Source organism: Globicephala melas, chromosome 3, assembly GCF_963455315.2.
Source record: "Globicephala melas chromosome 3, mGloMel1.2, whole genome shotgun sequence".
Lineage (NCBI taxonomy): Eukaryota > Metazoa > Chordata > Mammalia > Artiodactyla > Delphinidae > Globicephala > Globicephala melas.
Genome location: NC_083316.1, coordinates 111,646,892 through 111,668,239, shown reverse-complemented (window position 1 = coordinate 111,668,239; position 21,348 = coordinate 111,646,892). Strand labels below are relative to the sequence as shown.

The window sequence follows — 21,348 nt, the reverse complement described above, 5'->3', positions numbered from 1 at the left end:
GCCGCGGAAGCCCCCGCGCCTTGGTGCGGTAGAGGGTGGTGCCTCGGCCGCCATGCAAGCCCTGGGAGGGTCTTTCCTACAGAGGGCACTGAAACGCCATAAGCAACCCCGAGCTGCCCCAGGAAGTGTACTGACATCTAAGCGATGCTACAAACATCTCCGTTCACTCTCATCATTTCTACGTGCATTCATTTAAACATATTGTTACGTGTCAGGCATGTTCTACCTTCCAACGAGCTTTCAATCGCGTGGCAGACATAGGCATTAACAAAAACACAAGCAGATGTAATATAACAGAAAAGAGATTCTACCATAGGAAAGGGGTTCAGAAAAAGAGTTCCCTAAGGAAGTGACCTTTGAGGTATGATTTGAAGACTGAATAGGAGTTAACTTGGTGAAGAGGACGAAGAGCTAAAAATACGTTACACAAGATTATGGTTCTCAACACTGCCTGCGCTTGGGAGCTTAAAAATACATATACGGATGCGTGTGTTCCATTCTGATACTCTAATGTGATTGGTCTGGAGTGCTTCCAGTGCACTGGGAATTTTAAAGCTTCCCAGGTGATTCTGAAGTACAGTCCGGTCAAGGCGAAGAACGACTCGCCTAGTGGAACTTACGCTGCAATGTTGTTTTAGCAGAAAGCTGTAAAGGCGTTGGGGACAGGCTCTCACTTACTTTACGTGCTTCTGTACTATTTTATGTTCTTACACATACAGATGATAGAAAAGTTCCATATTTTGACTGTGGCAGTCCTTGCATGGATTTTGTCAAGATTCATTGAACTGTACGCTTTATTTTTATTTTATTGTTATTTTTTTTGGCCGTGCCCCACAGCCTGCGGGATCTTAGTTCCCCAACCCGGGGGCCCTGCAGCGGAAGCGTGGAGTCCTAACCACTGGACGGCCAGTGAGTTCCCTGAACTGTATGCTTTAAATTGGTGTGTTTTATTGTATGTAAATCTTACCTCGATAAATTTGAATTTTTAAAAAATGAAACCAACGAGTTTAAGACTCTAAGACTGGCTTCTGCTCTTCCTCTGTGATTTATTGCCCACCTGTGGCTGCAGGGCAGACCATGCCGAGTAAGGAAGGCCTGAGCCAATATATGACAGAATGGACACCAATGAGGGTCAGGTATGAGAGCCATTGTAAATTGCTTGTATGAGGGCTGAAGGTAAGGAGTGTGGAGACACTGACAAGTGGTCAGATTCTGGATGTATTCCACAGGCAGCTTTCCAAACACTAATTGATAAAATGGATGTGAACTGCAAGGGTAAGGGAGGAATAAAGATGACTCCCAGGTTTTGATCCGAGCTACTCTGGATTGTGGTGAAGTTGTGGAGATGAAAAAGGCCTGGGTGCAGCAGATTTGGTGGGAAAAGGAGAGAAAATCAGTGTTTCTGCCTACCAGATATCCAGAAGGAGATAATGGCTGAAAGGAAATATATGAGTCTGGAGTTCAAAGGAGAAATAGAGATTGGAGAGATAAGGGTCATAAGCACTTTATAGAATGTATAATACAGATCTTCCTCAACTTAGGATGGGATTACATCCTGATAAACCCATCTTAAGTTTAAAATACTGCAAGCGGAAAATGCATTTTAATATGCCTAACCTACCCATCATAACTTAGCCTAAAAAAAATAAAAAATAAAATAAAAAATAACTTAGCCTAGCCTAGCCTAAACGTGTCAGAACACACACATTAGCCTGCAGTTGGGCAGAATCATCTAACACAAAGCCTATTTTATAATAAAATGTTGAATATCTCATGTAATTTATTGAATATTATACTGAAAGTGAAAAGCAGAACAGTTTTAAGTGGATCATCATGGACTGGGATCTGCAGCTCTCTGCCACTGCCCAGCGTCACTATAGAGTATCATACTGCAGATGGCTAGCCCAGGAAGAGATCAAAATTCGAAATTCAAAGCGCGGTTTCTAACGAATGTGTCACTTTGACACCAACATAAAGTCAAAAACTTGTAAGTCAAACCACCCTAACTTAGGGACTTTCTGTATACGGTATTTGAAGCCAAGGAACTGGATGACGCCATGCAAAAATTGATATAGCTGGAACAGATTTTTTAAATCACTTACTCAAATTTCTTGATTTTAAGGGAGAATACTGAGACATGGGAAACAAATTTAATCCCAGATCACTAATCTTCTTGGAATCTAAACTGGAACCAGAACCCAGGCATCTGATACCCAGGCCAGAGCTCTTTCCAAGATACTTCATTTCTAACTCCCTTTTTTTAAAAAATAGTTTTATTTTCTTTTTTAATATTCATTTATTTAGTGGCTGCCCCAGGTCTTTAGTTGCAGCATGCAGGATCTTCAGTTGCAGCATGCATGCAGGATCTAGTTCCCTGACCAGGGATCGAACCCCAGCCCCCCACACTGAGAGTGCAGAATCTTAAACACTGGACCACCAGGGAAGTACCTCTAACTCCCTTTTAAGAGAACATATTCACGTGACAATTCTAACTGGCTTTTTGTGCCCACAGCATATTTACAGTAAGTTCACAGCATTTCTATGTCCTTGAAGAAACTACTTTTATCTATTAGCAGAGGTGAAAGAAGTAATTATAGTCTACTATGTCTCCAATACATCACTTATTTAGCAAACTGCCCTGGCTTCCAAAGCAGATTTTGATTCTAACTAACCTACTTCTGAATCTCATAACCCTCTTGCTGTTTTTACACCAACTGTGTGTACACACATCCGTTTATACAGCTAAAAAGACTAAAAATCTATAGCCAAAGATGTCACCTCTCAACGACCATCCTTTGTTGTTGTTTTCTTTTTTGGCTGCACCTCACAACATGAGGAACCTCCCAGACCAGGGACGGAACCCACGCCCCCTGCAGTGGAAGCACAGAGTCTTAACCACTGGACCACCAGGGAGATCCTCAACAACCATCCTTGTCAATCTAGTTTTTTTTTTTTTTTATTTTTTAGCGGTACGCGGGCCTCTCACTGTTGTGGCCTCTCCCTTTGCGGAGCAAAGGCTCCAGACGCGCAGGCTCAGCGGCCATAGCTCACGGGCCCAGCCGCTCTGCGGCATGTGGGATCTTCCCGGACCGGGGCACAAACCCACATCCCCTGCATCGGCAGGCGGACTCTCAACCACTGCGCCACCAGGGAAGCCCTGTCAATCTAGTTTTAACTCATAAACATTTCAAATCCCTGAAATTTCTAAGTAAAAAAAATTCCTCTTAATTATTCCAAACACTAATAAACCTGCATTTCCATTTGACATTATTCAACATGCTTAAGCAAATACTCATGTCTTCTCTTTGAAATAAATTTGATAATGACCTACAATTACTAAAACTTGCATGTGTAAAGTGACAAAATGGAAGAAATAAAATGTGCAATTGAAAACCCCTAGTGTCTTCCCAGGGATTGGGGAGAGTGTGACAAATTCAAGAATACTATCCAATCCTCTGCATATTAGATTTGTATGGAATTAGGAAAAATGTGTGCTTGTAATCTTACCCTAAGTCAAACGAATAGACAAATTGTTATACTTACTCTCCATCACTGTGGTTCAAAATAAAAAAACTTTGTGAGTAATTAAAAAAAAAGTCTATATCACAAGAATTAATCAAACAGACGATACAAAAAAACTAGTGAAATATAATACCAAGTGATAAAAAACTTATGCTTTATACTCTTTTAAGTCAAACCTTCCAAATATGACAGTGTTACTACATTAGTTAAAAGAGTATTTATGCTATTGGGTTGAATACTTCAGTCAATTCTTCAAATTCGATTTTTATATCTAATCATTCTATGCCTATTGCTTAAAAAACATACTTCTGAAAATCTAAAACTCAAAAGTAAAAATTTCCAATTCTGAGTTTGGTAATAAAATTTTTCATAAATTAAAATTAATAAAGATTTCATAAATACCTTTTAATTTCACATGTATGAATCTTAATCATTTCCTCCATTAAATATTTATGCTGGAATAAAAATTAAGATACTGGGGCTTCCCTGGTGGCGCAGTGGTTGAGAGTCCACCTGCCGATGCAGGGGACACGGGTTCGTGCCCTGGTCCGGAAGGATCCCACATGCCGCGGAGCGGCTGGGCGCGTGAGCCATGGCCTCTGGACCTGCACGTCTGGAGCCTGTGCTCCGTGACGGGAGAGGCCACGGGGTGAGAGGCCTGCATACCGCAAAAAAAAAAAAATTAAGATACTGACTCAACGAGAAAAGATAAAATTGGCTACCTTATTCAGCCATTATAAATTAAAATGTGCAAACTTAACACTAGACAATTCAATTTCTTTCATTTTATTTTTAAGATGGCTCCATTTCTCAGGACAGAACAATACAAATACAAGATTCAGTCCTTGGGACTGGCTGAGACGACATTCATCTGCTCTCCTTAAAGCACTAGCTCAGCTCTCAAAGAGGAATTACAAATCTGAGAAGTTAGGGAAAGGTGTAGACTAGGAATTCTAATTAAACAAGAAAAATCGATTACTGACATTGGTACTCTAATCTTCACATCAGTATTAATACAAACTCAACCCTTTCCAGTCAGGGAACCTGCCATTCCATTCCTAATCAAGTGGTTTTAAAACCTCAAAAAGTAAAAGAATTTCATAAAGGTGTAAACCAATATGTTTCCTTTAGAGTCACTGCAATATAGAAAAGAAATTTTTTTTGTAAGCTTCTCTTTCTGAGTTCTGCAGGCTTCATGGTACTTCAGAGCCCAAATAATCAAGCAGTTCATGACAAAAGATAAAAGTGAAAAAGTAGACACAGAGATCTGTGAAAACTTCGCCCATTTTGCTATAAGTATCCATTGATCGATTTATCACTTCAGCAGGAATTCCGGATAACAGAAGCGCAGCTGTTAGCACTGTTGTCTTTATCTTCTTTTCACCCTGCATAGAGAAAGACTTCAATAAATCTTACAGCTTTCAGAAGACTACTTAAGCTCTATAAAAACATCAGTGCTGCTATTTTTGCCTAACTGATTTCAAAACTGTTAATGAAGTTTCAAAATATCAATCAATAATATATGAAGAAACATTTACTGAGCATATAATATGTAAAGCAGCAAACTGCTAGGCAATAGGGAAAAGACACCATTCTTGCTATCAAAAGTTTTTTAAAAAAGTCTTATCTTGGAGGCAAGATATAAATAATAATTTAAGATACATACAAAAGCTCAAGACAAAAACAGGAAAAGCATTACCAGACAGGACATAAATAATTGCTAAATGAATGACATGGATGATGTGTGCTATAGTGGCTCAAAGGAGACAGAAATTACTCCAGGGTTTTTACGTATAAGTAAAGCACAGGGAAGGATTTCAGAAGGAAGTGGAATTAAAAACAGGCCTTTAAGAATGAGCAAGATTAAGATGAGCAAAAGTGAGAAGATAAATCTTATTATAAGGTTAAGTCTCATGACAACAAAAGTCAGAAGAGTAATAGGTGTACTGGAGGACAGTGAATAATTTGTAACAGAATCAAAGGAACATTCTGTAGAGTCAGCCCTAATTGCCATCCAAACGAATTCACATTTGTTTACATATGCAGCAGAATATCACTGAACATTTATTTCCTAATATAATTTTCTAGTCTCATTCTTTAAGAGATTCAAGGCTGAATTTTCATTTAATTTATTGATTTGGTATCACCAAATCCAATCACATGGTTCAAAACATTTTAAATATAAAAAGCTATAGTTACCCAAGAGAAATCAAAGCCTATGTCCACAAAAAAACCCACTCAGGAAAGTTCTTTGTTGCTTTAGACATATTAACCAAAAATTGGAAACAACCAAGACGTCCAGCAATAGGTAATTAGACAAATTAATGGATACACTCACTCAACTGGAGCATTACTCAGGAAAAAAAAAAAAAGAGAGAGAGAGAAAGAGAATGAACTACTTATGCACTCAACAATATGGATGAATATCAAAAATATGATGCTGAATGAAAGAAGCCTTGCACAAAGAAGTACAAACAGGAATGATCCCATTTAAAATAAGTACTAAAACAACCAAAACTAATCTACAGTGGGAAAAAGAAAATCAGACCTTCATGGTGCAGGGGTTGGGACTGCCTGGAAAAGGACATGATGGAACTTCCTGACAGTAATGTTCTAAATCTTAAAGGATTTGGGTTTCACGGGTTGTCAAAACTCATTAAATGGTATAATAAAGACTTGAGCATTTCACCGTATGAAAATTTTACCTCAAAATAACGAAAAATAACCATAAAGAAACACTGAATTGTGTGTGTGTATATATATATATATATATATATAAACTGAAATGTATGTGTAGGGGTAAAATATACTGATGTCTTCATCTACAACATACTTTGAAATGCATCAAGAAAAAAGATGTATTAAAAAAAGATGTATTGAAAATGGATAGAAAATTGGGTGAATATATGATAAATATAATGAAATGTTCACTACAGAATCTAGGTGGTAAGCATAAACGGGTGTTCACTGCACAATTCTTTCAACTTTTCTGTTGAAACCTGTTAACAACAAAATATTTTGTTGAAGGAAAATTATACAGTAATCTCCCTTCCTTTTCTCTCCCCATTTACCTAGTAACCGACACACACTCTATCACAAATAACCACCGTTAAAAATTTCATGTAATATTCTTCCAGAGTTTCTTTACACATATACAAGCAAAATGAAATACATAGGATTTTCCTCCTTTTTACAAGAAAAAGGAGTATACTATAGATGTTATTCTGTATTTTTATATCTTAATATTTCTTGGCGAGCTTAACATTATCAGTACATGGAGACCTTTATCATTCTGAATGGATAGGCCATAATTTTTTTTAACTAGTCACTTATCAGTAGACATTTAGGTTGTTTCCAAACTTTTGCTATTGCAAAACTAAAATCAGTGTTTCAAGGGTAAATTTCTAAACAAATGCTTTAATTAAAATTACATTTTTGGAGGGGATCAATGAATATACATCTATATCATAAAAAAAGTTTTAATAAAAAAATAAAATTACAGGGCTTCCCTGGTGGCACAGTGGTTAAGAATCCGCCTGCCAGTGCAGGGGACACAGGTTAGAGCCCTGGTCCAGGAAGATCCCACATGCCGCGGGGCAACTAAGCCCGTGCGCCACAACTACTGAGCCTGCGCTCTAGAGCCCACGAGCCACAGTTACTGAGCCTGCATGCCACAACTACTGAAGCCCGTGCACCTAGAGCTGGTGCTCCGCAACAAGAGAAGCCATCGCAGTGAGAGGCCCGCAAACTGCAACGAAGAGTAGCCCCCACCCGCCACAACTAAAGAAAGCCCGCACACAGTAAAGACCCAAAGCAGCCAGAACTAAAATAAATAAATAGATAAATTTATTTTAAAAATAAAATAATAAATAAATAAAATTACATACCTTTCTTTACTCTTTTACTTTGTGGATTTGACTATTTGACCCCTCAAAAATATGTTTCAAACCCATTAAACACACACATGAGGTCTATCAGTGCATTACAAATGACTAAGCAAACAATAAAGTAGCCATTTTTAAGCAAAAATCTCACACAAAAACTCAGTTACACAAGTAAGGTTATCTTCTCTAATGGCAAGGCAAGTTCCTTAAAACTGTATAGCATAATTGGAGTCAAGCTGACCAGATAAACACTGATACTCCCCATGATTCTGCTCTGTAAGTATGGCCAAATATTTCTTACAAATATCAGACCCTTGGCATTAAAGATAAAGCGCACTGTCATTAAGTGTTCAGTAAGGAGCACAGTAAGATAACTGAACCCATTTTAAAAATAACTTCCTTTGTTAAAAACAAAATGTGTTACTAAACTTACTAAGTAACTAAGTTGAACACTTTCTTAGACAAGTACTATTCAAACTCTGTCATGAGGGTTTTCCCCTATTCCATGGTGGACCAACATTTTTGTAAAATATGATAAAAATGTTATGGCAATGTCATATTGCTATACAAGTTTCTAATTACTTTCTGAACTGAACTTATTACAAACAGAAACAAATAGTTTGAAGATCTGCACTTGTGAGCCAATCACTCTTTGAATAGCACTGATTCAGACCATAAGTATAAATAATTTTAAGTTCTTAAAATCATCTAGTTGTTAATCAATCTAAATATATCACCATAATTCAGAAAAAAATTTAATTTACCTTAGGAAAATATTTGTATAGTCCCATGTATGCAAGTTGTAAAGTAAGAAATGGAGCAAATATGGACTGTGAAGACAGAAGATAAAGTTACATATTTCCAACATAATCATTCAAATCACAATAAATCAAACTAACAGCAGTTATAAAATTCCAAGCAAAAAAACTGTAATAAAATATTTAATTTTAGTGGCTGAAAGGATTCTTGTTTCTACAAAAGAGTGACAAAAATAAAGAGATTTGATTTCCTTAACATAAAACATGTTTCTCAAGTCACATTCTATCAACATCCTCCAAAATTCCCTCTCTCTTAAAAAGTTATCTTTTAAATAATTTAAAAGGTAACTTCTCAGCGGTGATTGATGTATAATCATCATGCAGTAACATCTCTCTCATCTAGAGGTAATTAACTGACAGTTTGAAAGCATACCTAAAAGGCTCAATACTCAAAAGAGATACCATACATACCTCACTCACACTTCAGGGCAAGGAATGAATTCATCTCTGGCCCTCAAATGACGAGGTGTTTTTATTATAGATAAAATGGCTTGGTTATCTCACTTCTCACACAATAAAACAGAAAAGATCAAAATAATACCTAATTTACATTTATTTCTAAAGTTAGAATAGGGAGTGAAGGAGCAAATATTACTAGATGGAAGAATAGTGAGAGCAGTGATTAATAGCTGAAAATCTGACAGCAAAAAAAACACCCAGAAAGCCAAAAAACCTCACACGAAATGAGGTACAAAAATAGGACATAATTTTAAAAGCATGGAAGTACAGAGCCCTTTAGATAATACAAAAAAAGTAGCTATACATCTCACTAAACGCTGAAAGCTATGATGCCAATTTATCATAAGGAAAAAAAAAATCGAATCTGTTCAACAGATTCTCTTTAAGAAAAAACTGGCATAAAAATAGACTTTCAGGGACTTCCTTGGTGGCACAGTGGTTAAGAATCCGCCTGCCAACGCAGGGGACACAGGTTCGAGCCTCGGTCCGGGAAGATCCCACATGCCGTGGAGCAACTAAGCCTGTGTGCCACAACTACTGAGCCTGCAAGCCACAAGTACTGAGCCCATGTGCCACAACTATTGAAGCCCATGTGCCTAGAGCCCATGTTCCGTAACAAGAGAAGCCACCGCAACGAGAAGCATGCACACCACAAAAAAGAATAGCCCCCACTTGCTGCAACTAGAGAAAGGCTACGTGCAGCAACGAAGACCCAATGCAGGCAATAAATAAATTTTTTTTTTTAAAAGATGGGAATTTCCATTAAAAAAACAGACTTTTAAAAACTTTTTTTCTGGGCTTCCCTGGTGGCACAGTGGTTAAGAATCCACCTGCCAATGCAGGGGACACGGGTTCGAGCCCTGGTCCAGGAAGATCCCACATGCCGCAGAGCAACTAAGCCTATGAGCCACAACTACTGAGCCTGCACTCTAGAGCCCGCGAGCCACAACTAGTGAAGTCCACGTGCCTGGAGCCTGTGTTCCGCAGCAAGAGAAGCCACCACAATGAGAAGCCCGTGCACCGCAACAAAGAGTAGCCCCTGATCGCCCTAACTAGAGAAAGCCCGCGTGCAGCAACGAAGACCCAACGCAGCCAAAAATAAATAAATAAAATAAATTTTAAAAATAATAATAATAAAAACTTTTTTTCTTAATAACATAAACCTTAATTATCTGAAAATTTACTTATGTGGCTGGTACTTGGTAGGTATTCTTAAAATGTCTACTGAATGGAAACACCTCAAAGAGCAAGACACTGTTATGCTTTTCTTCTTTCCTCCACATACTATGAAACAAAAGGACCAATAAATCCCAACTTTCACTGAACAGCCATGGCATATGAAGGTACAACAAAAATGGACTGCTCCTATGATAATACTACACTATAAAATGCAGAATGCCTTCTGAACCATAAAAAAATTACATCACATCCAGGACCATAGGAACTGCATTTTAATATTTCAAATTTGAAAAGTGGTAATTAATATCTCTATATATGTAGGTAATTTACCCTTTGGTTTTGGAATCAAAGTGCTTGGGTTTAATCCCTGCTGTCACTTAGTAGTGTGACCCTGGAAAAATGATTTCACCTCTCTGAGTCTTCATTCCTTCATCTATAAAACAGATTCAAATGATACCTGGTTCACTAGGGGCAGTACAGGAATAAAGATGCAGACATAGAGAATGGACTTGAGGACATGGGGAGGGGGAAGGGTAAGCTGGGACGAAGTGAGAGAGTGGCATGGACATATATACACTACCAAATGTAAAACAGATAGCTAATGGGAAGAAGCCGCATAGCACAGGGAGATCAGCTCAGTGCTTTGTGACCACCTAGAGGGGTGGGATAGGGAGGGCGGGAGGGAGATGCAAGAGGGAGGGAATATGGGGATATATGTATATGTACAGCTGATTCACTTTGTTATAAAGCAGAAACTAACACACCATTATAAAGCAATTATATTCCAATAAAGATGTTTTAAAAAAATGATACCTGGTTCAAGGATGAGGTTAAATGAATTAATATATGTAAAGCACTTAGAATGTTACTTAGCATGTAGAAAGATTTTAGCAATTATTATCAGGCTCTGTATTTAACCAGAACACCTCATTCTATACCTAAGGCGAATAGCAGTTTATAACACATCTCCAAACATCCACATGAATCTAGTAAATATTAAGTTACTGTTGGCAATGAATCTTACAAAAGCACTCATTATTATAATCAATTTGCATTTTCTACTGTTTCTTACCAAATATTTGCAAACAAAAGCTCTGACTCCAAAGGCAAGAAGAGCACATCCCACCAATCTAAATATTCGAAAAGAGTCAAATTCTTCAGTTGTATTTCCATCCTCTTGGTTGGGTTTTTCACTAATCAACTGTTTCCTTAGCTTCATTGCTTCTTCAAATCTGGAGAGGTACTGTTCTAGGCCATGGCGAGAACCCCTCTGGACAGTGTCTGCTGTCAGGTCTCCTCTGTTGCGCTGCCGGAGCTCAAGGCTTACATCCATACTGCACTCAGGAGGTTTAATGAAAGAGTCCAATTTGTCTCCCAGCTGAGTCCCCTTTACCTCGGCCACACCACTCTGCTGGTCAGTTGTTCCTGTACTGACCGAATCACCCAGCACTACTCGCTTTGAAACTGAAGGAATGGTGAGGGAGTTCAGTTTATCACTGTCCTGCTGCTTTGATTTTGTTTGACTTTCTTCTTCTGAGAAAAGAAATTTAGAAGACTTAAGTATTACATACTGGCAAACAGCTTTCTTATTACTATTTAAAAATATGCCACTAGAGCTAGAACTTCACAGCCTCTGAATTTAATACTGATTCTTCATAAGACAAACTAGTTCCTTCCTCTACACACTCAAAATGTCAAAATACCCCAAACTTTGGAGGTAGAAGATAACGCTATTATACAAATTGGGAAAGACAGGGATGGAGATTTTTTTTAAATCTGTATTTTTAATATTACATTTCTGAATCCAGAGTCCTGTCAGCACAGGGTGTGGCATATACTACAGCTACAGTTTACGTAATCCTTCTACTGTAATCTGGCAGCCATTAGCAGGTATTTAAGCAGTTTTAAGATGCTGTTCCGGTTTAAAACAAAACAAAGGGGAAAAAAAACCTTTAATGACAGATAAAATAAAAATTTCAAAGCAAAATAACAAAGTAGAAGCTTTAGGAAAGAATAAATATTCTACTATTAATCATTAAAGGGGAAAATGCGTCTTCTAACGATTGTTCTAGAATTTGAAATAGGGCTCTTACCTCTCTTGGCAGTTTTCAGTCGCAAACCTGTAAACTGTCTAAAAGTTCAGAGCTATATATCTAAAGCCCCACAGAGCAGAAGTCACAAGGATCTAAGGAACATGCAATCAGTGACTAAAGGCCAAATATTAAAGGCAACGCTCAATGGAAATTTAGAGAACACTAGCTCATACTGAGTGTTCAGTAAATATTCACATGAAAAAAAATTTTAAGAAACTCATTGTACATGTCATTGGGGGAGAAATGAGGAGCTCTTTTCAGTGTTAAATGCAGTTCCTGACATCACTCACATCAATCTCAGCACACTAGGAGATAAGGCCCCAGATGGGCACGTCCCACTTGTTGGGTTTCTAAAGAACGGTCCCTCCAATTTTTTTCACCTGTTTAAGAAGACCTGTAGATGACAGTGTGGAGAGCACGGAACACAGACACTAGGATTTAACCGTAAGAATCTCTGATCCAAGGAAGAACCAGGCGGCAGTTCAGTAAAGACAAGCTCATGCAGGCCGACAGAGTTACAGCAAAAGGCAAACGAAGGTACAAGCCAGGGAATGCACTGGAAGGGAAAGCATTTGGAAAGGAAATAAAGGCAGGCAATCTTCCCGACGGGCACAATAGACAGAGCAGTCTAGGGATAAAATGTGTGCACTTCAAGAGAGGCGAGGGAGTGGGGAAGGAGGAAGGGGGCCGTCTCAGGGTAACTGGGCAAAGGGCACCAGGGCAGAGGGTCTCAGGAGCGAGAGTTTCGCAGCCCGCGGCGGAGGTGGAGACAACCTAAGGGCGGAGCCCCCGGAAAACTGAGGAAAGAGACTAGAAACGTCGTGGGGTTACGAAGTGCGAACTGGGGATATCATCAAAGGGACGGGGCCAGAGGGGGAGATCAGAAAGCAGGGTTTGGTCAAAAAGGTCAGCAGGGTGGAGAAGGGAAAGGAAGAATGATCCCGAAGACTCAAAAGGGATGGGCAGGAGACTGTGGGGAAACGGAGGTTCTCACCGGCGCCGCTCCCCGGCCTGTGAAAGCCCATGATTCGGTTGATGCGCTGTTCCGAGTTCATGAGCAGCTTTCTCCGCCGCAGCTCGGCCCGACGCTGGGAAGCCGACAGACCTGAGCCCGCCGGGGTCCCCGGCCGGTCCCCGCTGTCGGTAGCGATGGTGACCGGCTCCATCTTCCCCTCCACAATCCGGGAGTGGTGACGGTGACGGCAGCGGGAGCCGCGGCGACGAAGACTCCTGGCCGGGCCGCAGAGCAAGCGTCCCTCTACCTCTGTAGACCCGCCCCCTGCCCTAGCGCTTGGCCGCATATGCAGCCTAAGCACGCGCGCCGCCTGACGGGACCAAGCGCGAGCCTTGCGCCGCCATCTTGAGTGAGGGCATCGCTGGAAGCTTCAGTTCCTCCCGCCTGGGCTGGCCCTCGTTGCTCCTCTCCCCCTACCAGCGGTCCCCTGTGGCGTTCCCTCGGAAGTGAAGAAAACCGGCACCTAGCCTGACGCACGGAAAACGTATGGGAGCGAGGAATAAACTCTTCCTACCTGGTGCCAGGAAGTAAAATGGAGATTGCAGCGGCAGGCACTGGTTTCCAGTGATTTTCTTCGGCCTCGCTTATAGGCTTCGGGAATGCGTAACTCCGAGAGCGACGCTTTAGGGACCCTTGCGGTTGGGATTTGTTATTGGTGCTGATTCCTCATCTTCAGTAGTGCTACTACCAAATACACACCTGGTTCGTTCCAGGCTTTCCTCGTGTCTTTGTTCAAGACTTTCCCAGTGAAGCCTTCCCTTTCCGTTCTATTTAAATTTCCACCTCTTCTCAACACTCCTTATTCTCCTTATGTGCCTTTTCTCAACAGTTATAACCGACTCGAAAGCTGAATGTACTTGTGTTTATTATCTGCTTCTTACTAAAATGTAAGCTCCATGAAGACAAGTAATGTGTTTTGTTCACGGCTGCAACTCCTAGAACAGTGTGAGCGCTTAACAGGGTTGCCTTATCCATTAGACCATGGTGAGGCCCCACAATAGGGGCCCAAGAAAATGTTTTGTTTTGAATTTTTTTAATGGAAGTATAGTTGATTTACAATATTGTATTAGTTTCAGGTGTACAGCAAAGTGATCTGGTTATACATATTGACATATATATATGTACATGTCTATGTTCTTTTTTACATTATTCTTTTCCATTATAGTTTGTTACAAGATATTGAATATAGTTCCCTGTGCTATACGGTAAACCCTTGCTGTTTATCTATTTTATATATGGAAGTCTGCATCTGTTAACCCCATACTCCCAATTTATCCCTCCCTTGCCCTTTGGTAACCATGAGTTTGTTTTCTTTGTGAGTCTGTTTTCTAAATAAGTTCATTTATTTGAATTTTTTTTTAAATCAGAAGAAAAGTGTAGTAATAATTTTTGTATAATGATGAATCAAGCCTGGATTGTAGTCATTCTCATACTAACACAGTCATAAAATATAATTTTAAATATGCTTTTATAGAGGAAGGAGCCCACAAAAGCAAAATATCCATAGCCCACAAAAGTCATAATGCAGCCCTGGTGCACAGTAATGACTAAGTGAATGAGTAAATGAATGAAGGAATTAAATCCCTTGTCAACCCTTGCTGAGAGGACGCCATGGCCAGTTCGTACCTGAGGCTGCAGGGGGTGAGGCAGCCTAGTGTGTCCCCTGCAATGAAGCCTGCTCAAAGTCAGCAAGTGGGTGAAAACCCTGCTTAGATAGAAGGTAATAAAATACTGTTTTTAACTGTTAGTCATCTGACCCTGTCTCAGACAGAAAAGGATTATGAAAAAAAGTGTAAAAACAAACAGCAACTTATCTTTTGGGTTCAACAACGTAAGGAACTCAGGTATAAACATTGAACATTCCCCCTTGATTGGATGATAGCTAAATCTCAGGGACATGCCCTAGCTAGTAATTTTAAAGCATTAGAAAAGGTTTCCCTGCATATCTGTACAGATCTACATCACTGAGGCCCAGACTGTGCCTTAAAAACTTCTACAGTTGAAATAATTAAGTACTAGTAATAAGTGTGCACAACTTGATGAGGTAAAATCCTGATGAGTCAAGACCAAATACAGTTCCATGGTAGACAAAAGATTTTTTTCACTTGAGATAGCATATAGAAACCAAATGGATATTTTGATAGATGTGTTGATGTATGATGGCTGATGGAGTCAGGTAAGAATTTAAAGTGTCAAGATTTCATATTACATGCTTACTTATTTCTGGGAAACCATTTCCCTATGGGGTTTCCATAGTTATTAAATTTCCTTGTGCTTCTCAGTGGTATATGATTCCTTACTAAATGATGTGCATACTTAATGATTCTTGTCTTAATTTCTGTCTCCCTCACTATAGACTTTACAAGGGCAAGCCCACCTCCATCTCTTTTTCTTGTGTGTGTGTTATTTTTTTGGTCTCGTTTTTATATTCTTTTAAAAATTTTTTAAATTTAAAAAAATTTTTTTTTCCATTTTTAAAAATTGACCACTTTGCCCCATGCTTAGCACTGAGAGCTCTAGATTAAATTTACCTGAATAGTTGCAGAAATTTTTCTTTTGTGCCAAATCTTGGCATTTTCAATGAGTTTTATGTATAATTTTTATTTGATCCCAGCATTGTTTAGGTAGGCTAATATTAATACTTTATTGACAAATTGTAGCTACAAACTGACAAATATGTATGAACATATTGAGTCATAAGTAATAAAAGTAGAATTCAAATTCTCGGGTTAAATATAGACAGTAAGTTCATGCTTGGACACCTCTCTACTACATATAACAATCAGTAACAGTTAAGAACATAAAGAGAGGGACTTCCCTCGTGGTCCAGTGGTTAAGAATCCGCCTTCCAATGCAGGGGACGCAGGTTCAATCCCTGGTCAGGGAACTAGGATCCCACAAGCCACAGAGCAACTAAGCCCACGCACCACAACAACTGAGCCCACACACCGCAAAGAAGATCCCGTGCACCTGCAACTAAGACCCGATGCAGCCAAATAAATAAATATTTTTTTAAAAAACATAAAGGGAAAAAAAAAGATAGCTGGCCTCAAAAACAAGAGAAACATCTCAGCAGATCAAAGTATCAGAAACAGCACAGTGGAGCTAAAGTCAGGTGCCTGTTGGGCTGCAGATCCAGAAGCTGGCAATGGTAGCGTGTAAGAGGACCTGAAAGTGCTCCACGTGAGATAAAGGGATGAACAGGACAAACTCACTGCTTGAGGTCTGCCCTCCCTGTAAAATATTCAAAATATCATTTGCTATTGGACTTCAGCTTAATAAACAGAGAGACAGAAGAGAGGGCAACAACTAGACTTCCCACTGTTGGTGACTGGAATGGTGATATCCCCAAATCACGGCAGGAGCCCTAAAATACCTCCATGAGCCCTAGTTTTGGGAAAAAGCAACTAGAAAACCCATAGACAGGGAGGGGGAAAGCTTGGACTGAGAGAGATGTGCTAAAATGAAAATAACAACCCTCCCAATCAAATAAGCCTAGAAACCCAAATTCTAACAAACATGAAGAAATACAACATTTAAATTCTGCCACCCAAATTAAAAATTGGAATTCACTCCAGAAAGAATGTTATAGAACCATTTTAATACATTATTGAACAAAATAGGCAGAAATTAATCAAAAATAAGGTTAGTTATACAAATATAAAAATCAATAGATGAGATTAAACTCCAACTGGACGTAGTCACAGAGGAATTAGTCACAAGAGGAATTCTGGAGACTTCCCTGGTGGTCCAGTGGGTAAGACTCTGCACTCCCAATGCACTCCCGGGGCCCGGGTTCCATCCCTGGTCAAGGAACTAGATCCCTCACGCATGCCACAACTAAGAAGTCTGCATGCCGCAACAAAGAGCCCGTGTGCCGCAACTAAGACCCGAGCAGCCAAAATAAATTTTAAAATAAATAAATATATTTTTTTAAAAAAAAGGAATTCTGAAGGTAAAAAAAGAATAGAGGGAATGACAGAAGCAAATATTTAAGAGAAAATATATGTCAATTATACCTAAGTTTTAAAAATAAATAAAAATTTTAAACGTAACTGAGAATTTTCCAGAATTGAAGATAGACAAGGATCTCCAGATTAAAGCATGCTCTGAAAAGCAAGCAGGGTAAACAGTAAACTCAGAGTATTAAAAGTATAGAATATTAAGGATAAAAGAAAAATCTTAAAAGCTAACAGATTATCTTCAAATAAACAATTAGACTTACAGTAGGCATCTTATCAGTAACAAAAGGGTCCACAAGACAGTGAAGTAGTATCTTAAACATATTGAGAATTAAAAAATTGAAAACGCTTTCAATCTAGAATTTTATTTTAATTATTTTTTTTTTGCGGTATGTGGGCCTCTCACTGTTGTGGCCTCTCCCGTTGCGGAGCACAGGCTCCGGATGCGCAGGCTCAGCGGCCATGGCTCACGGGCCCAGCCACTCTGCGGCATGTGGGATCTTCCCGGACCGGGGCACGAACCCGTGTCCCCTGCATTGGCAGGCGGACTCTCAACCACTGTGCCACCAGGGAAGCCCCCAATCTAATATTTTAAACCTAGCTGTTCTTGAAGAGTGAGCATCCAGAATTTGGATTGTGACTTCCCAGACACTGACTCAGGTTTAAAGAACCTTCAGCAATAGTTTTCCATTTACTTAATTTGGGTGCAAAACATAGCACTACTCAGTGACTGTCAAGTTATTCATACCAATTTAAATAACTAATCACAGTATGTTAGCTCTTTCAATTAACTTTATTGAATAGCCAAATTGATAAGTTAGCACAGTTCAAACGGTTATTTGCATGGGTTACAAATGACTTTTTTTTTTTACAGGAATAAAACAGTGAAAATTACAAACTGTAAAAAGGAAGACATCTTGTCTCTAACGTTTCAGAGAAGCAAGATTTAACACAGCACATTGAAGATCAATACATTTTTGAATTTGAAAACAAGAATTTAATGTTACAATATTATACACTACTTTACAAAATTAAAGTTTCTATATAAGGATTATATTTGTAATAGTTAACGAAATCTTGAAATCACATTTAGTGGTCCCCTAGATAACAGCTGTTATTCATCTTTGATTAGAAGAAAATCTTTTATTCTAATTATTGTAAAACAGTCTATTAGACTCAATATATTACATTAAATTAAAACAATAAAATATATGCAAACTAAAATAAATGCTACAGCTTGAGGGAATATTAATGTGCCAGACTTACAGAAATGTTATTTTAAAAATCCTAGAAATTAGAAAAATAGAGTACTTTTTATGGTATAACTGCCATGCTCAGATTTAAATACCAAGATTGCCCTTGTCAGTTATTTTAGTAGCTGCAGATCTGTAGAAAATTCAAGGGTCTATCATAATTTACAACTACAATAAAAAAAATATGGCATAGTGTAAATATTAGTTGCTTTACATCAAAAAGTAATACAAGATGAGATAGCAGGTAGTGCCCTAATTTAAAAAAAAAAAAACAACTAAACTAAACAACACATTCAATATTGCAAAAAATAATTGCTTCATATCAATATCTCCAAAAGTTTCATTCATTCCCTCATTACTGGGAGAACAAATATTGTGAATCCTTACTAAAGTTATGTTTTTTATGACCTGACTATTATAAAATTATTCTGGATTGCACATGTTATGCAATATCTAAAATAATTTTTTAAAGTAAATTTGTGTAATACACTAACAAAGCATGTTGTAATAACAAGAGTCATACCCACTTAGGGATAAAAGTGAGGCACAAGGAAGATTATTGTCCCTAGGAGCACAAACTTTTCCCTCTGGAAGATTCTTTACTACTATTAAAAAAGAACCTACAATATCAACATTTAAAATTCACATTATGAACAGAATTTTAGTTATTTTAAGAAACATCAGTGCATAATAATGACTCAGTTTCTTCAGAAGAGGGGAAAATATAAATGTATTCTAACTAGCTACAATTTGAAAATTGCTTCCTAATAAATGAAGCAGCTTTCAAGAAAATTTCCAGTTCAATGTACCACTTGCATACTGAAAATAAACCTTAACACTGCTTAAGGGAGATAATATTTTTATAGAACACAATTATTTTGATCTTGCTGGCAAGCAGTAGTATATACTCTAGTGGGACCTGTTTCTTCCCTACCCCAAAACAATTCAGTTAAAGTCAGCTCATATTGATGTAAACCTGAAAGTTACTATTTCATTGGTGATCATATGAGATCAAGATTGTAAACACATTTTTCTAACCCATTAAAACAAAGAAACAAAAATCTTTTCATCAAGTACTATTCATGAACAACTTTTACTTTAAGAAGTTCATATAAGACAAGATGAATCTGTGAAAACTGGACCAAACTCTTAAAGATATTTTATCACGGCACTTTAAACATACAGATGTATAATTTACCTATTTGTAAACAAAATTCACTGAATAGTTTTGACTATAATATTTCTCTGGCCAAATCAAAAAGCAGTTTCTTAAGCATGTTCAGGAATCAAGTTTCTTTTGTAATTTTCATAAATCAGATTTGTGTAATCTTAATATCCACTAAACCAAACAGTGGCATTCATGATTTAATTTTTAATATCCAAGAATAAATCTTATGAGCAGCTTCCAATTTAATTATTAAACTCCTTAGAAAAATGTTACTGATGCATTTGAGACAGCATTTAAGAAACCTTTAATTTCTTTCATTCATACTCATTTCACCAATATAATGCTTTTATTATACATCACAGAGCAAAAATGTACCAAATAAAACCCACTCAAAGGATCAAGATAACTAAGTTTCTCATCTCCTTATTATCATTGCAAGTCCCAACATATTTATGAAGACAGCTCAGATTCTTTTCACTGCAGAATAAGACAGTGTATCCAACCAAGTCTTCTGCAGTCAAATCAGAAAACTACATATAGTTTTCACCTCAAATCAGGGACATTCTTCTTCAAGTATAGAGAATACTGACAGATTTTAAAGCTTGACTGTATCACTTCATAGTCTTCTCAAGCTAGACTAGAGTTAGTTTACTCTAGTCTTAGTTAACATAATGATCCTTTTTCTTCCTTAAAAAAACAACTGTGGGGGATGGATTCTAGTTTTCCAACATATTATTTACTTAAGAAATTTTTTGATTTTAAAAAGATCATTATCAATGGATTTGTAACTTCCCTGCAACATTTAGTCTTGTGAGGTTTTAAATGTAGCAGCCAAAAATTCAGAAAAAAATGAGAAATATACATTTGGAACACAGAAGTCTTTATTTTACAAAATGTACTTTGCCTCTGCAATACTGTCTTATTTCAATCCATAACAACCCAAACATAATTGGCAGCAAAGGAAAAAAGGTATCCAATCGTATATAGATATATTTTGATTTAAAAAATACAGTATTTCAGAGTCGCATGTTTGCTGTGTTCCTTTATTTGCTATAGTTTGTTGAGATCACAGTGAGAACATATAATCATCACATTAGTCCACAAACCTAATAGGAAAGGAAAGTATTACACATTTTCAGGTGTTCTGCATTATTGTAACTTTCCTTAGAAATTACTAAGTATCTTCATTTGTTCATTTATTCACTTGCTGTTGTATATGCAAGAGGAATTCATAATATGATAATGCAGATTCTGTTCTGTCTTCTACCATGTTTTGAAGGAAGTTTGCTTTCATTGGACTCTCATCCCTTAGGAATAAAAGACAAATATTTACATACATTAGACAAAATGTAATAGTAACATAAACAGTGGATTTGTCACAAAGCTTTTGACACACATTTTGCTAATAACTGGATATAAAGCATAACTTAGTAATATTTATTAAAAAAAATTTCTTTTTCTATATTCTTCTAAAGAGTTTGCGGGAATTCCCTGGCAGTCCAGTGGGTAGGACTTTGCACTTTCACTGCCGGGGCCGGGTTCCAACCCTGGTCGGGGAACTAACATCCTGTAAGCTGCTCAGTGTGGCCAAATCAATCAATCAATCAATCAAGAGTTTGCTTAAGCAAAAGGTCACACATATTTGAGTCACAAGGACTCAAAACAGGTCCTTGCAAGGCCAAATTGTTTCACTATCAGTAAATGACAAATTCAACTTACCTTATTACATAAAGTATTGGGTAAAATGGTCTCTGTTCTCTAAGCCAAGAGATGAAAGCTATTGTTCTGGCAGATTCTGGTGTATCAAGTTCTGGAAGGTCTGTCTATTAAACAAAAACCAGCAACATCCAACTTATTCTAACCATCTACAGTGTTTTTCAAACTTTATCTTGTGTAAGAATCACCTGGGGATCTTGCTGAACTGCAGACATTGATTTAGGAGGTCTGGGGAGGAGCCTGAGATTCTGCATACCACAGTTTTCTAGTAAGGGGTTG

General features: G+C 38.0%; 2 protein-coding genes across 4 annotated transcripts in view; both read right to left on the bottom strand.

Annotated features, from left to right (window-relative positions):
- Nucleotides 1-4,292: 4,292 nt before the first annotated feature.
- CAMLG (calcium modulating ligand) lies at nt 4,293-13,320 on the bottom strand. Its single transcript, XM_030869586.3, has 4 exons — nt 12,950-13,320; nt 10,935-11,395; nt 8,171-8,236; nt 4,293-4,907 (listed from the first exon to the last, which is right to left on the bottom strand). The coding sequence occupies exons 1-4, from the start codon at nt 13,254-13,256 to the stop codon at nt 4,716-4,718; spliced, it is 1,026 nt and encodes a 341-aa protein (XP_030725446.1). The 5' UTR covers nt 13,257-13,320; the 3' UTR covers nt 4,293-4,715.
- Nucleotides 13,321-16,769: 3,449 nt separating this feature from the next.
- Nucleotides 16,770-21,348, bottom strand: part of SEC24A (SEC24 homolog A, COPII coat complex component) — a 64,160-nt gene continuing 59,581 nt past the window's right edge. For 2 of the 3 annotated variants that reach the window (XM_060296230.1, XM_060296231.2), the window contains exons 22-23: nt 21,073-21,176; nt 16,771-20,660 (exon numbers count right to left, since the gene is read on the bottom strand). In XM_060296230.1, the coding sequence (XP_060152213.1) occupies nt 20,546-20,660; nt 21,073-21,176 (219 nt within the window). In that variant the 3' untranslated portion in view covers nt 16,771-20,545. Of the gene's footprint in view, nt 20,661-21,072; nt 21,177-21,348 lie in introns of all 3 variants that reach the window. The other variant, XM_030869588.2, reaches the window with a different exon arrangement.